The 13,940-nt window shown below is 48.1% G+C and overlaps 1 protein-coding gene across 1 annotated transcript in view; it reads left to right on the top strand.

Annotated features, from left to right (window-relative positions):
• Positions 1-13,940, top strand: part of LOC145342826 (ADAMTS-like protein 1) — a 451,251-nt gene that overhangs the window by 178,536 nt on the left and 258,775 nt on the right. Inside the window, exon 3 of the mRNA XM_080188292.1 lies at positions 5,621-5,748. Coding sequence (XP_080044418.1) covers positions 5,621-5,748 — 128 coding nt within the window. The remainder of the gene's footprint in view (positions 1-5,620; positions 5,749-13,940) is intronic.

Genomic DNA, 13,940 nt, shown 5'->3' with positions numbered 1-13,940 from the left:
ATCACCCAGCTCCCTACACTGTGTCTCTCTCTGTATCACCCAGCTCTCTGCACTGTGTCTCTCTCTGTGTCACCCAGCTCTCTGCACTGTGTCTCTCTGTATCACGCAGCTCCCTACACTGTGTCTCTCTCTGTGTCACCCAGCTCCCCGCGCTGTGTCTCTCTCTGTATCACCCAGCTCTCTGCGTTGTGTCTCTCTCTGTATCACCCAGCTCTCTGCACTGTGTCTCTGTATCACCCAGCTCTCTGCGCTGTGTCTCTCTCTGTATCACCCAGCTCTCTGAGCTGTGTCTCTCTCTATATCACCCAGCTCCCTACACTGTGTCTCTCTCTGTGTCACCCAGCTCTCTGCACTGTGTCTCTCTCTGTGTCACCCAGCTCTCTGCACTGTGTCTCTCTGTATCACGCAGCTCCCTACACTGTGTCTCTCTCTGTGTCACCCAGCTCCCCGCGCTGTGTCTCTCTCTGTATCACCCAGCTCTCTGCGTTGTGTCTCTCTCTGTATCACCCAGCTCTCTGCGCTGTGTCTCTCTCTGTATCACCCAGCTCTCTGTGCTGTGTCTCTCTCTGTATCACCCAGCTCCCTGTGCTGTGTCTCTCTCTGTATCACCCAGGTCTCTGCACTGTGTCTCTCTCTGTGTCACCCAGCTCGCTGCACTGTGTCTCTCTCTGTGTCACCCAGCTCTCTGCACTGTGTCTCTCTCTGTGTCACCCAGCTCTCTGCACTGTGTCTCTCTGTATCACGCAGCTCCCTACACTGTGTCTCTCTCTGTGTCACCCAGCTCCCCGTGCTGTGTCTCTCTCTGTATCACCCAGCTCCCTGTGCAGTGTCTCTCTCTGTATCACCCAGGTCTCTGCACTGTGTCTCTCTCTGTGTCACCCAGCTCCCCGCGCTGTGTCTCTCTTTGTATCACCCAGCTCTCTGTGCTGTGTCTCTCTCTGTATCACCCAGCTCCCTGAGGTGTGTCTCTCTCTGTATCACCCAGCTCCCTGCGCTGTGTCTCTCTCTGTATCACCCAGGTCTCTGCACTGTGTCTCCCTCTGTGTCACCCAGCTCCCTGCACTGTGTCTCTCTGTATCACGCAGCTCCCTACACTGTGTCTCTCTCTGTGTCACCCAGCTCCCCGCGCTGTGTCTCTCTCAGTATCACCCAGGTCTCTGCACTGTGTCTCTCTCTGTGTCACCCAGCTCCCTGCGCTGTGTCTCTCTTTGTATCACCCAGCTCCCTGCGCTGTGTCTCTCTCTGTATCACCCAGGTCTCTGCACTGTGTCTCTCTCTGTGTCACCCAGCTCCCTGCGCTGTGTCTCTCTTTGTATCACCCAGCTCCTTGCGCTGTGTCTCTCTGTATCACCCAGCTCCCTGCGCTGTGTCTCTCTCTGTGTCACCCAGCTCCCTGCGCTGTGTCTCTCTCTGTATCACCCAGCTGCTTGCGCTGTGTCTCTCTCTGTATCACCCAGCTCCCTGCGCTGTGTCTCTCTCTGTATCACCCATATCTCTGTGCTGTGTCTCTCTCTGTATCACCCATATCTCTGTGCTGTGTCTCTCTCTGTATCACCCAGCTCCCTGAGCTGTGTCTCTCTCTGTATCACCCAGGTCTCTGCACTGTGTCTCTCTCTGTATCACCCAGCTCTCTGCACTGTCTCTCTGTATCACCCAGCTCCCTGTGCTGTGTCTCTCTGTATCACCCAGCTCCCTGTGCTGTGTCTCTCTGTATCACCCAGCTCCCTGTGCTGTGTCTCTCTGTATCACCCAGCTCCCTGTGCTGTGTCTCTCTGTATCATCCAGCTCTCTGTGCTGTGCCTCTCTCTGTATCACCCAGCTCCCTGTGCTGTGTCTCTCTGTATCACCCAGCTCCCTGTGCTGTGTCTCTCTGTATCACCCAGCTCCCTGTGCTGTGTCTCTCTGTATCACCCAGCTCTCTGTGCTGTGTCTCTCTGTATCACCCAGCTCTCTGTGCTGTGTCTCTCTCTGTATCACCCAGCTCCCTGTGCTGTGTCTCTCTCTGTATCACCCAGCTCTCTGCGCTGTGTCTCTCTGTATCATCCAGCTCTCTGTGCTGTGTCTGTCTCTGTGTCACCCAGCTCCCTGCGCTGTGTCTCTCTCTGTATCACCCAGCTCCCTGCACTGTGTCTCTCTCTGTATCACCCAGCTCCCTGCGCTGTGTCTCTCTCTGTATCACCCAGCTCCCTGCACTGTGTCTCTCTCTGTATCACCCATATCTCTGTGCTGTGTCTCTCTCTGTATCACCCATATCTCTGTGCTGTGTCTCACTCTGTATCACCCATATCTCTGTGCTGTGTCTCTCTCTGTATTACCCAGCTCCCTGCGTTATGTCTCTCTCTGTATCACCCAGCTCTCTGTGCTGTGTCTCTCTCTGTGTCACCCAGCTCTCTGCGCTGTGTCTCTCTGTATCATCCAGCTCTCTGTGCTGTGTCTGTCTCTGTGTCACCCAGCTCCCCGCACTGTGTCTCTCTCTGTATCACCCAGCTCTCTGTGCTGTGTCTCTCCCTGTATCACCCAGCTCCCTGAGCTGTGTCTCTCTCTGTATCACCCAGCTCTCTGTGCTGTGTCTCTCTCTGTGTCACCCAGCTCTCTGTGCTGCGTCTCTCTGTATCATCCAGCTCTCTGTGCTGTGTCTGTCTCTGTGTCACCCAGCTCCCCGCGCTGTGTCTCTCTCTGTATCACCCAGCTCCCTGCGCTGTGTCTCTCCCTGTATCACCCAGCTCCCTGAGCTGTGTCTCTCTCTGTATCACCCACGTCTCTGCACTGTGTCTCTCTCTGTGTCACCCAGCAGCCCGCGCTGTGTCTCTCTCTGTATCACCCAGCTCCCTGCGCTGTGTCTCTCTCTGTACCACCCAGCTCCCTGTGCTGTGTCTCTCTGTATCACCCAGCTCCCTGCGTTATGTCTCTCTCTGTATCACCCAGCTCTCTGAGCTGTGTCTCTCTCTGTATCACCCAGCTCTCTGCGCTGTGTCTCTCTCTGTATCACCCAGCTCTCTGCACTGTGTCTCTCTCTGTATCACCCAGCTCCCTGAGCTGTGTCTCTCTCTGTATCACCCAGGTCTCTGCACTGTGTCTCTCTCTGTATCACCCAGCTCCCTGCGCTGTGTCTCTCTCTGTACCACCCAGCTCTCTGTGCTGTGTCTCTCTCTGTATCACCCAGCTCCCTGAGCTGTGTCTCTCTCTGTATCACCCAGCTCTCTGAGCTGTGTCTCTCTCTGTGTCACCCAGCTCCCCGCGCTGTGTCTCTCTCTGTATCACCCAGCTCTCTGCGTTATGTCTCTCTCTGTATCACCCAGCTCCCTGCGCGGTGTCTCTCTCTGTATCACCCATATCTCTGCCTTGTGTCTCTCTCTGTATCACCCAGCTGCCTGCGCTGTGTCTCTCTCTGTACCACCCAGCTCTCTGTGCTGTGTCTCTCTCTGTATCACCCAGCTCCCTGAGCTGTGTCTCTCTCTGTATCACCCAGCTCCCCGCGCTGTGTCTCTCTCTGTATCACCCAGCTCTCTGCGTTGTGTCTCTCTCTGTATCACCCAGCTCCCTGCGCTGTGTCTCTCTCTCTGTATCACCCATATCTCTGCCTTGTGTCTCTCTCTGTATCACCCAGCTCCCTGTGCTGTGTCTCTCTGTATCACCCAGCTCCCTGTGCTGTGTCTCTCTCTGTATCACCCAGCTCCCTGTGCTGTGTCTCTCTGTATCACCCAGCTCCCTGTGCTGTGTCTCTCTCTGTATCACCCAGCTCCCCGCGCTGTGTCTCTCTGTATCACCCAGCTCCCTGTGCTGTGTCTCTCTCTGTATCACCCAGCTCCCTGCACTGTGTCTCTCTCTGTATCACCCAGCTCCCCGCGCTGTGTCTCTCTCTGTATCACCCAGCTCCCTACGCTGTGTCTCTCTCTGTATCACCCAGCTCCCTACGCTGTGTCTCTCTCTGTATCACCCAGCTCCCTACGCTGTGTCTCTGTATCACCCAGCTCCCTACGCTGTGTCTCTCTGTATCACCCAGCTCTCTGCGCTGTGTCTCTTAATTAAAACAGACTAGCTTGGTTTCATTGACGAAGTTCCAGCATGAGTAGATATTCCAACTCCTGGTGCTGGTCTCACCAACCTTTCCACCTTCAGCCACTGTCACTCTGAGCAGGTATTGAGTGGAGGTCAAACAGCCTGATGGTTTGTGAAACAATGAGACCTGGATTCAGATCTACATTCTGTGTAATACTGAGGGGTTAAAGAATGTTTCCTTGAAAAATGTTTTGTCTTATTTCCTTTTGAAAATGAATTCTATTAAACTTTTTGTTGATGACCAAATAACGATAAAAATGTGCAAACTACTATTGTCCCCTCAGCTTTCCTAACTCCCTCTGTGTGAATGCAGTGAGGCTTCAGCAGGGATAGCCCGAGAGACACGACAGGGCAAAGACAGCCCTTTCAAGGCTGTCTGTTGCCCATGCTGCCAGGGGGCATTACAGATACACACTCCCCTCTGTACCTCATCACACACTGCACCACCCATTTATCTCATATCCCATCCCCCCCACACCTCATATCCCCCACCCTATCCCAAATCACACACTCTGCCTCAGCTTTTTTTACACAGAGGATGGTGGGTGCCTGGGATTCACTGCTGGGGGAGGTCGTGGAAGCGGATACGATAGTGACTTTTAAGGGGCATCTTGACAAATACATGAATAGGAGGGGAATGGAGGGATATGGTCCCTGGAAGGATGGGGGATTTAGTTCAGTTGGGCAGCATGGTCGGTGCAGTCTTGGAGGGCCAAAGGGCCTGTTCCTGAGCTGTAATTTTCTTTGTCCTTACATCATATCGCTTTCCCTCTCTGCCATATAATCTTCTGGAACAGCCAATAATATAGAATCAAAACCCCGGAAGCTGATTGAGGGCGTGGACTCGAGCTCAGGCTAATTGTTGTGGGTGGAAGCTGGGAGTCAGCTGGAATACTAGAGTGGCCTCAATAACATGTAATTCTGCTGCTTGGTCTCGGAGCTCAGTGGAATGGATAGAAGCTGAGACTCCAATTGGCTTATTTGCTGCAATATCATAGAACATTTCTAGTTGAAACATTGCCACAATCGGAGATTATGATCGCCAGTTTACTAGCCGGTGAGATGGAGAATAAGGAAGGAGCTGAAAGGATGGCAGAGAGTGGAATGTGGATAAATGTTGGTATTTTCACTTGTAGAAATAACCCAGATTCAGCTCATCCTTTAATGGAGTTCACTTATTTTGATGTCATTTGTTTTAGAATGTTTTGTTCAGAAACAGCACCACTTTTGGGTAAATTTTTACATTTGAAAATTAAATTGAAAGGATACAATCCCTCAGAAATTAATGAGTTAATAAATTGAAAACTAATCCAATAAGAAAGATCAAAGTTTCCATATTAAAAGACTGAAGTTGAATATGAACAGTTCACTAATCCTTAGATAAATAGCCCCATATTATTCTTAATAATGTTAAATCTACCTTCAGGGCTAAAGCCCCACACTGAACTCACTCAATCTTACATCAAGTAGGGCTGGGCATTTCTGCTGATGTCTGTTTTGGAATCTGCTACTTTGAATGTTTGAGGATATTTTCAGACAAAGATTAACTTGTGTGTTGCAGAGTTCACGGACAGCTCGATCCGAGGAGGATGGAGACTCACAGTGGGATGCCTGGGGTCCCTGGAGTGAATGCTCACGGACTTGTGCAGGGGGAGCTTCCTACTCACTGAGACGATGCCTCAGCAACCGGTAAAGCCTTTCCCCGTCTCCTTCCCAATCTACTCTCATCCCAGGGGAAAGTGATGCTACTGTTGGAGAGGTGCAACATAGGACATCAGCGATAGATAGTTTCTTGATCAATAAGGGGATCAGGGGTTATGGGGAAAGGCAGGAGAATGGGAATGAGAAAAATATCAGCCATGATTGAATGGTGGAGCAGAGTCGATGGGCCGAGTGGTCTAATTCTGTCTTATGGACAGGTGTAAAACTGTTTTCTCCATCCCAACCATACCCTTCTTTTCTGCAGTGTGACTACCTGTTTCCCCTTCTCATCGGCACTGCTAATTCTGTAAGAAGCAGCAAATTATTATATCCTAAAAGCAAAATACCATGAAGACTGGAATCTGAAACAAAAACAGGAAATGCTGGAGAATCTCAGCAGGCCTGATAGCATCTGTGGGGAGAGAATAGAGTAAGAAATCTCACAACACCAGGTTAAAGTCCAACCGGTTTATTTGGCAGTAAACACCACTAGCTTTCAGGACTTTGCCCCTTTGTCAGGTGAGTGGGGAGTTCTGATCACAAACAGAGCATATAAAGGCACACACAGTTTACAGAATACTGATTAGAATGTGAGTCTTTACAGATAATCAAGTCTTAAAGGTTCAAACAACATGAGTGGAGAGAGGGTTAAGCACAGGTTAAAGAAATGTGCATTATCTCCAGACAGGACAGTGAGATGTTGCAAGCCCAGGCAAGTCATGGGGGTTACAGATAGTGTGACATGAACCCAAGATCCCAGTTGAGGCCGTCCTCATGTGTGCGGAACTTGGCTATCAGTTTCTGCTCAGCGATCCTGCACTGTTGTGTGTCATGAAGGTCACCTTACGAAGAGAGAGACAAAGAACAAAATCAGCCCGGGAAACAGGCCCTTCGGCCCAACGAGCCCGCGCCACCATCTCAACACCACCAGTCCCCCTCTCCACCCACGACCCTTGTCTAATGTTTTATGGAGGACCTTAGAGAACTAAAGATCAGAGGCTGAATGCCCGTGACCACTGAAGTGTTCCCCACAGGAAGGGAAAAGTCTTTCCTGGTGATTATCGAGCGGTGTTCATTCATTCATTGTCGTAACGTCTGCATGGTCTCCCCAATGTACCATGCCTTGGGACATCCTTTCCTGTAGTGTATCAGGTAGACAACGTTGGCCGAGTTGCAAGACTATGTACCGTGTACCTGGTGGATGGTGTTCTCATGTGAGATGATGGGATCTGTGTCGATGATCCGGCATGTCTTGCAGAGGTTGCTGTGGCAGGGTTATGTGGTGTTGCAGTCACTGTTCTCCTGAGGGCTGGGTAGTTTGCTGCGGACAATGATTGTGCGGTTGTTTGATGGCAGCTTTTGTCACACGAAATGGACTTCCTATAGAAACTCAGCACACACGGAGCAGTTGAACCAGGAGCACTCCTTGTCACAATCGATGTCTTGGCACTCTACACCAACATCCCCCACGAGGATGGCATTGCTGCAACTGCCTCAGTACTCAATGCTGACAACTGCCAGTTTCCTGATGCAATTCTATAACTCACCTGCTTCATCCTGGACCACAATGTCTTCACCTTCAACAACCAGTTTTTCATCCAGACACACGGAACAGCCATGGGGACCAAATTCGCACCTCAATATGCCAACATCTTCATGCACAGGTTCGAACAAGATTTCTTCACAACATAGGACCTTCAACCGATGCTATACACTAGATACGTCGATGACATTTTCTTCCTTTGGACTCATGGTGAACAATCACTGAAACAACTATATGACGACATCAACAAGTTCCGTCCCACCATCAGGCTCCCAATGGGCTATTCCCCAGAATCAGTTGCATTCTTGGACACACACATCTCCATCAAGGACGGTCACCTCAGCACCTCACTGTACCGCAAGCCCACAGACAATCTCACAACGCTCCACTTCTCCAGCTTCCACCCTAAACATGTCAAAGAAACCCCATCCCCTATGGACAAGCCCTCCGTAGACACAGGAGTTGCTCAGATGACGAGGATTGCAACAGACACCTCCAGACGCTGAAAGACGCCCTCATAAGAACAGGATATGGTGCTCGGCTCATAGATCGACAGTTCCGATGCACCACAGCAAAAGAACCGCACCGACCTCCTCAGAAGACAAACATGGCACATGGCAGACAGAGTATCTTTCGTTGTCCAGTACTTCCCCGGAGCGGAGGAGCTGCGACATCTTCTCCGGAGCCTTCAACATATCATCGATGAAGACAAACATCTCGCCAGGGCCATCCCCACACCCCCACTTCTTGCCTCCAAACAACCGTACAACCTCAAACAGACCATTGTCCACAGCAAACTACCCAGCCTTCAGGAGAACAGTGACCACAACACCACACAACCCTGCCACAGCAACCTCTGCAAAACATGCTGGATCATCGACATGGATACCATCATCACGCGTGAAAATACCATCCACCAGGTACACGGTAAATACTCTTACAACTCGGCCAATGTTGTCTACCTGATATGCTGCAGGAAAGGATGTCCCGAAGCGTGGTACACTGGGGAGACCATGCAGACGCTACGACAACGGATGAATGAACATCGCTCGACAATCACCAGGCAAGACTGTTCCCTTCCTGTTGGCGAACACTACAGTGGTCACGGGCATTCGGCCTCTGATCTTCGGGTAAGCATTCTCCAAGGCGGCCTTCACGACACACGACGGCGCAGAGACTAATAGCCAAGTTCCGCACACATGAGGATGGACTCAACCGGGATCTTGGGTTCATGTCGCACTATTTGTAACCCCCCCATGACTTGCCTGAGCTTGCAACATCTCACTTACTGTCCTGTCTGGAGACAATACACAACTCTTTAACTTATTCTTAAATGCTATCTCCACTCACATTGTCTGCACTTTTAAGACTTGATTAGCTGTAAAGACTCACATTCTAATCAGTATTCTGTAAACTGTGTGTGTCTTTATATGCTCTGTTTGTGATCAGAACTCTCCACGTGCCTGACAAAGGGGCAAACCCTGAAAGCTGGTGGCATTTGCTACCAAATAAACCTGTTGGACTTTAACCTGATGCTGAGAGACTTCTTACTGAGTTTACTCTAGTCCAACACCGGCATCTCCACATCGAGAGAGAATAGAGCCAATGTTTGCAGTCTAGATCTTCCACACATGAAATATTGGCTCTGTTCTCTCTCCACAGGTGCTGTTGGACTGCTGAGATTTTCCAACATTCCCTATTATTGAAACTGTTTATCGCTTGGGTCTCACACGGATGGTTTGAAAGCAGCCACCTCAACAGTATCAATCAATCATATATTTGGGCTGCGTGATGTCTAGATTAACCAGTGAGGGGGGGGAGCTAAGCCCACAAAATGTATTTATTTATTTAGTGTCACAGGTAGACTTACATTAACACTGCAATGAAGTTACTGTGAAAATCCCCTTGTTGCCACACTCTGGCAACTCTTTGGGTCAATGCACCTAAACAGCACGTCTTTCAGATGTGGGCGGAAACTGGAGCACCCGGAGGAAACCCAGGCAGACACGGGGAGAATGTGCAAACTCCGCAAGACAGTCACTAAGCCGGGAATTAAACCCAGGCCTCTGACACTGTGAGGCAGCAGTGTTAACCACTGTGCCACCATGCTGCCCATGCCCATATATTGGGAACATGTGGCAAAATCAAAAGGATGGTTGGTGAGATGAATTGGAAATGGCATTTGCTGAAGTACAGGATGTTATTCTCACGGTGACATCTTGTTAGGCAGAAAGAGGGGAGGCATTATCCATACTTAGAGATGTTGAGAATTCTTTGTGTTGACACAGGACACGTACATTCAAAATACTCCCTGACGTAAGCAAGCAAGCTGGTGGATATTAGCTGTATTGTAAGCTGTGTAGCACTCAGTTGAACCTCCCTATTTATTCTGTGTGACCCAGTATGGCCAGGAAACTAACAGAGGTAGCTTTAGACCGTCCATTCCCAATGTCACAGCCTGGCATGTAGGGTCATTGCAAGCGGAACTTATTACCCCACGGAGATATTTAAATCATATATTTGCTTTCCACAAAGCAAACTAAGTTTATATTTTCACAGATGGTGATGGCTCGGGCAGGATGAATAGCCTGTACTGTAAATTTGTTAATGTTACAAAGTAATTTGGAAAACATTCATTGTGAATTTATTTCTGAGGATCATACACACCGCATTGTGGCTGGACATTCTTTCCAAATGTATGATTATTCAGGCTCAGTTTCCACTGGATTCAGACATTTTCCAAGATGCCAGCAATCCCTCCAGTGAGGTAGCTGCCCTCTAATAATCATTCATATTGTTCTTTGGGCAGCTTCTGTCCTCCAGTGATTCAGAGAATATCTGACTTTGTATCCATAAAATGATCTATTATGATCTATGCATTTGCACTGGAGGGGATACAGAAGAAATTCACCAGGATGCTGCTTGAGATGGAAAATTGAAGTTATGAAGAGAGATTGGATAGATTTGGGCTGTTTTCTCTGAAGCAGTGAAGACTGAGGGGGGACCTGAGGATGTACAACATTATGAGGGACACGGACAGAATGAGTAAGGAGCAGCTGTTCCCCTGAGTTGAAATGTCAGTCACGAGGAGATATCGGTTCGAGGTGAAGGGCAGGAAGTTTAGATGGGGTAGGAGGAAAAGCTTTTTTACCCAGAGGGTGGTGAGGGTCTGGAATGTGCTGCCAGGGAGGGTGGTGGAGGTGGGATGCCTCACATCCTTTAAAAAGTATCTGGGTGAACATTTGGCACATCATCATATTCAGGGCTGGCAGATTAGGTGGCAATTCAGGTGTTTCTAATGTGTCAGTGCGGACTTGAAGGGCCAAAGAGCCTCTGCTGTGCGTTATTGGTTTTATGGTTATGATGGTCACACAGTATTGCTCTCCACTGTCTGACCACCGCCATGTCCCCACTCTGACTCCCCTCCCCCCATGGGTCCCCACTCCTTGTGCAACCTGCTATCCTCCTTTTGTCACATTTCCTGATGCCCCTCCACACTCTCCTCCCCCTCCCATCTGATATTTGTTCTCTCAATGTGTGCTTGTGATTTTATTTTGTCTCCAGTATGCCTTATTCACTCTGCTGTTTGTTGTTGTTGTGGTGTCAATATCTTGTCGAATGTGGACGTGACAGTGTGATTATTATAAATTGGATCAGGCATCTCTCTTTGTCTCCATCTGCACTATTAGTTTAGTTTGTTCTTGTGCAGTGTGTTCGGGTAATGTTGATGATGAGCATTAGAAAGGATAAGTGATTTCTCTGAAGTACCATTTGGATTTTTCAGAATATCTGTAATTTTTTAATGATTTCCTTTCAGCAACGCTTTATTTTTTGTGAAAGTTTTGTCCCTTTTATACGTCAGTCTGCTGGTGTCTCCTACATTGTAGACTTCTTGATAGCTGAAAAATAGTTAAGGAAACAGAAGTAAAGGTGAAAGTAGACAATTGCAGGGGTGAAATAATCAGAGGGCGAGACGGGTGGAAAGAAAAGACGACATTGCAGGAGGAATAGAAACAGGGTGGGGCAATTCAACCTAAAAAAATAAAAGGCGGATAAGAAAATATCAAGGTGACAGAAAGCAAGAGAAATGGTAGAATTCTGGTGAGAGTTAAGAGGAATGTCAGCACGGAGAGGCTGAGAAAGGAGGATTGCTGTGAGGACTGGGGGAGGAGGGTGGCCAAAGGGAATGAGATGTTTAACATTGCACAAATCCCCATTATAATAAACTTCAATGATAACATTTGAACAGAATCACTGTTGTCATGACAACGGTGATTAAAAATTGGACCACTGCATGAGGGTGCATGCAGGTGAGTGTGTGTGCGCGTGTATGTGTGTGTGCGCATGTGTGTACATGTGTGTGTGTGTATGTGTGTGCATGTGCATGTCTGTTTGTATGTGTGTGTATGTGTGTGTGTGCGCGTATGTGTGTGTGTTAGCGCACGTGTGTGTGTGTGCGTGTATGTGTGTGTCTTCTCTCCCACACTGGTGCTCATCCACCAGCCATGTCTTTGTTCACTGACATTAGTTATACTAGTTATTAGTTAGTTATTACCTACATTAGTACCCAAACTTCCAACATTTGAAATTTAAAAGGAATATATTTTGTGTCTAAATCCTATCATGGCTTTGATCCTCAGTGTATCTGGAATCTCGTCTAGACCAGGTTCCTGCTCTGTTCACTGGTGGACTGTAACTCCCTCCCTAACCACCTCCACCTCCTTTAACACTGTCTCCTTGAGTTAGTTTTTAGACAGCGCTCTAATTTTGGCTTTCTACATCTGTGAAGCATCACGGGGTATTTTCCAGCCTTAAATATGATCTAATGTTTTGTTGTTTATCTTTCCAATCAGGCCTGATTTGGAACAGTTATTAAATCTTAATCATCCTGTTGAAGGTTTACAAAGATCAACCTTTGTTCATGAACAGATGCATTTTCCAAGCTTCAGAATTCAATTTATTCCAAAGTAATAGCAACCTGAAAAGCAATTGTCAGTCAGCTTCTTCCACACAAGTTGTCAGTGTAATTCTTCACGGGATTCTTTAGCAAGTGTTGCCCAATCACATCAAATGTTATGGACTGCTTTTAGTTTTGCGAGCGCAGACAGTGATTGGCAGGATGTCTTTGGCTTAACTGCAGCAGTCTGTTAGTGATGAATACTATTGGTGTTGCATAATGGCAAGCTTCACCTGTTTAAACACACCTTACCCTTCCAGAGTAATGTGAGGCAGGCTGGGCACTTTTCAGGATCAAAAGTGCCTATCACACAAATGAATAATGTGGCATATTAATTTTGGTACCGGTGTGATGCTAGGTATGTGGGCCATGTGTCCCAAACACTGTTGGATCACATCAAACATCATGTCCCAGCCACTGTTTGCAATGGACAAGGTACAGACTGTCCCCAGCCAGCCTGTGTTTGCAAAACTCCAAACACAGTGTCTGAAATTCAATGTGATTCAACGATTGGATGACATTTGCTGAACAATCCTGATTGTGCTAAGAATTATACTGACACTGATTATGCCGTCAAAGGGCCTTCTCTGAGGATAGGAATCATGCACATTGCTGATTGTATCATAGAATCCCTACAGTGCAGAGAGGCCATTTGGCCCATCAAGTCTGAAGCAATCACGATCCCTCCCAGGTCCTATCCCCATAACCCCACTTATTTACCCTGCTAACCCCTGCTAAGGGGCAATTTAGCATAGTCAGTCAACCTATCCTGCACTGTGGGAGGAAACCCATGCAGACACAGGGAGAATGTGCAGACCTGCACAATCAGTGGCCCAAGCCAGAAATCAAACTTGGGTCCCTGGCGCTGGAAGGCAGCAGTGCTAACCAGTGTGCCACCATGCCACCCTAAAGGAACAGGAGATCATAGAAACCCTACAGTGCAGAAAGAGGCCATTTGGCCCATCGAGTTTGCACTGACCACAATCCCACCCAGGCCCTATCCGCATATCCCCACATATTTTACCCACTAACCTATGCATCCCAGGACACTAAGGGGCAATTTAGCATGGCCAATTAACCTAATCCACACATCTTTGGACTGTGGGAGGAAACCAGAGCACCTGGAGGAAACCCACGCAGACACGGGGAGAATGTGCAAACTCCACACAGATAGTGACCTGAGCCAGGAATCGAACCCAGGTCTCTGGAGCTGTGAAAGAGCAGTGCTAACCACTGTGCTACTGTGCTGCCCAAAATGTTTCTTGTAAACTAGGAGTAATTGATAACAACTATATGGGTGGCTTCAACTCCCATCACTTACACCCTTCATGTTTTGATGCATTCTTCTATTCAGCGTAAACATATCAATCATCTGGTAAGGATTGGTTAAACACTGTGGGTTTTTCTGAAGAGATATGACTATATGCATACTGGTAACTAATAGGTTACATATACATGTCTGAATTCTGGATCTGCTGCTGTATTCTGAGTACGGTGCACTGAGACACCAACATCACATCCTGTCTCCAAGGGTAGTGATTGACAGCAAAATCATTTCAAATATGAACAGCAAACATTATAGTGATGTGATTAAACTGATGGCAAATCAGAACAATATCACAATAAGAAACAGTGATTTTAAAGTTTATTTATTAGTCACAAGTAGGCTTACATTAACAC

This window comes from Carcharhinus amblyrhynchos, chromosome 5, assembly GCF_965287045.1.
Source record: "Carcharhinus amblyrhynchos chromosome 5, sCarAmb.v2.hapA, whole genome shotgun sequence".
Taxonomy (NCBI): domain Eukaryota; kingdom Metazoa; phylum Chordata; class Chondrichthyes; order Carcharhiniformes; family Carcharhinidae; genus Carcharhinus; species Carcharhinus amblyrhynchos.
Note: the sequence above shows the minus strand (reverse complement) of the source record. Positions and strands in the feature narration are given on the sequence as shown.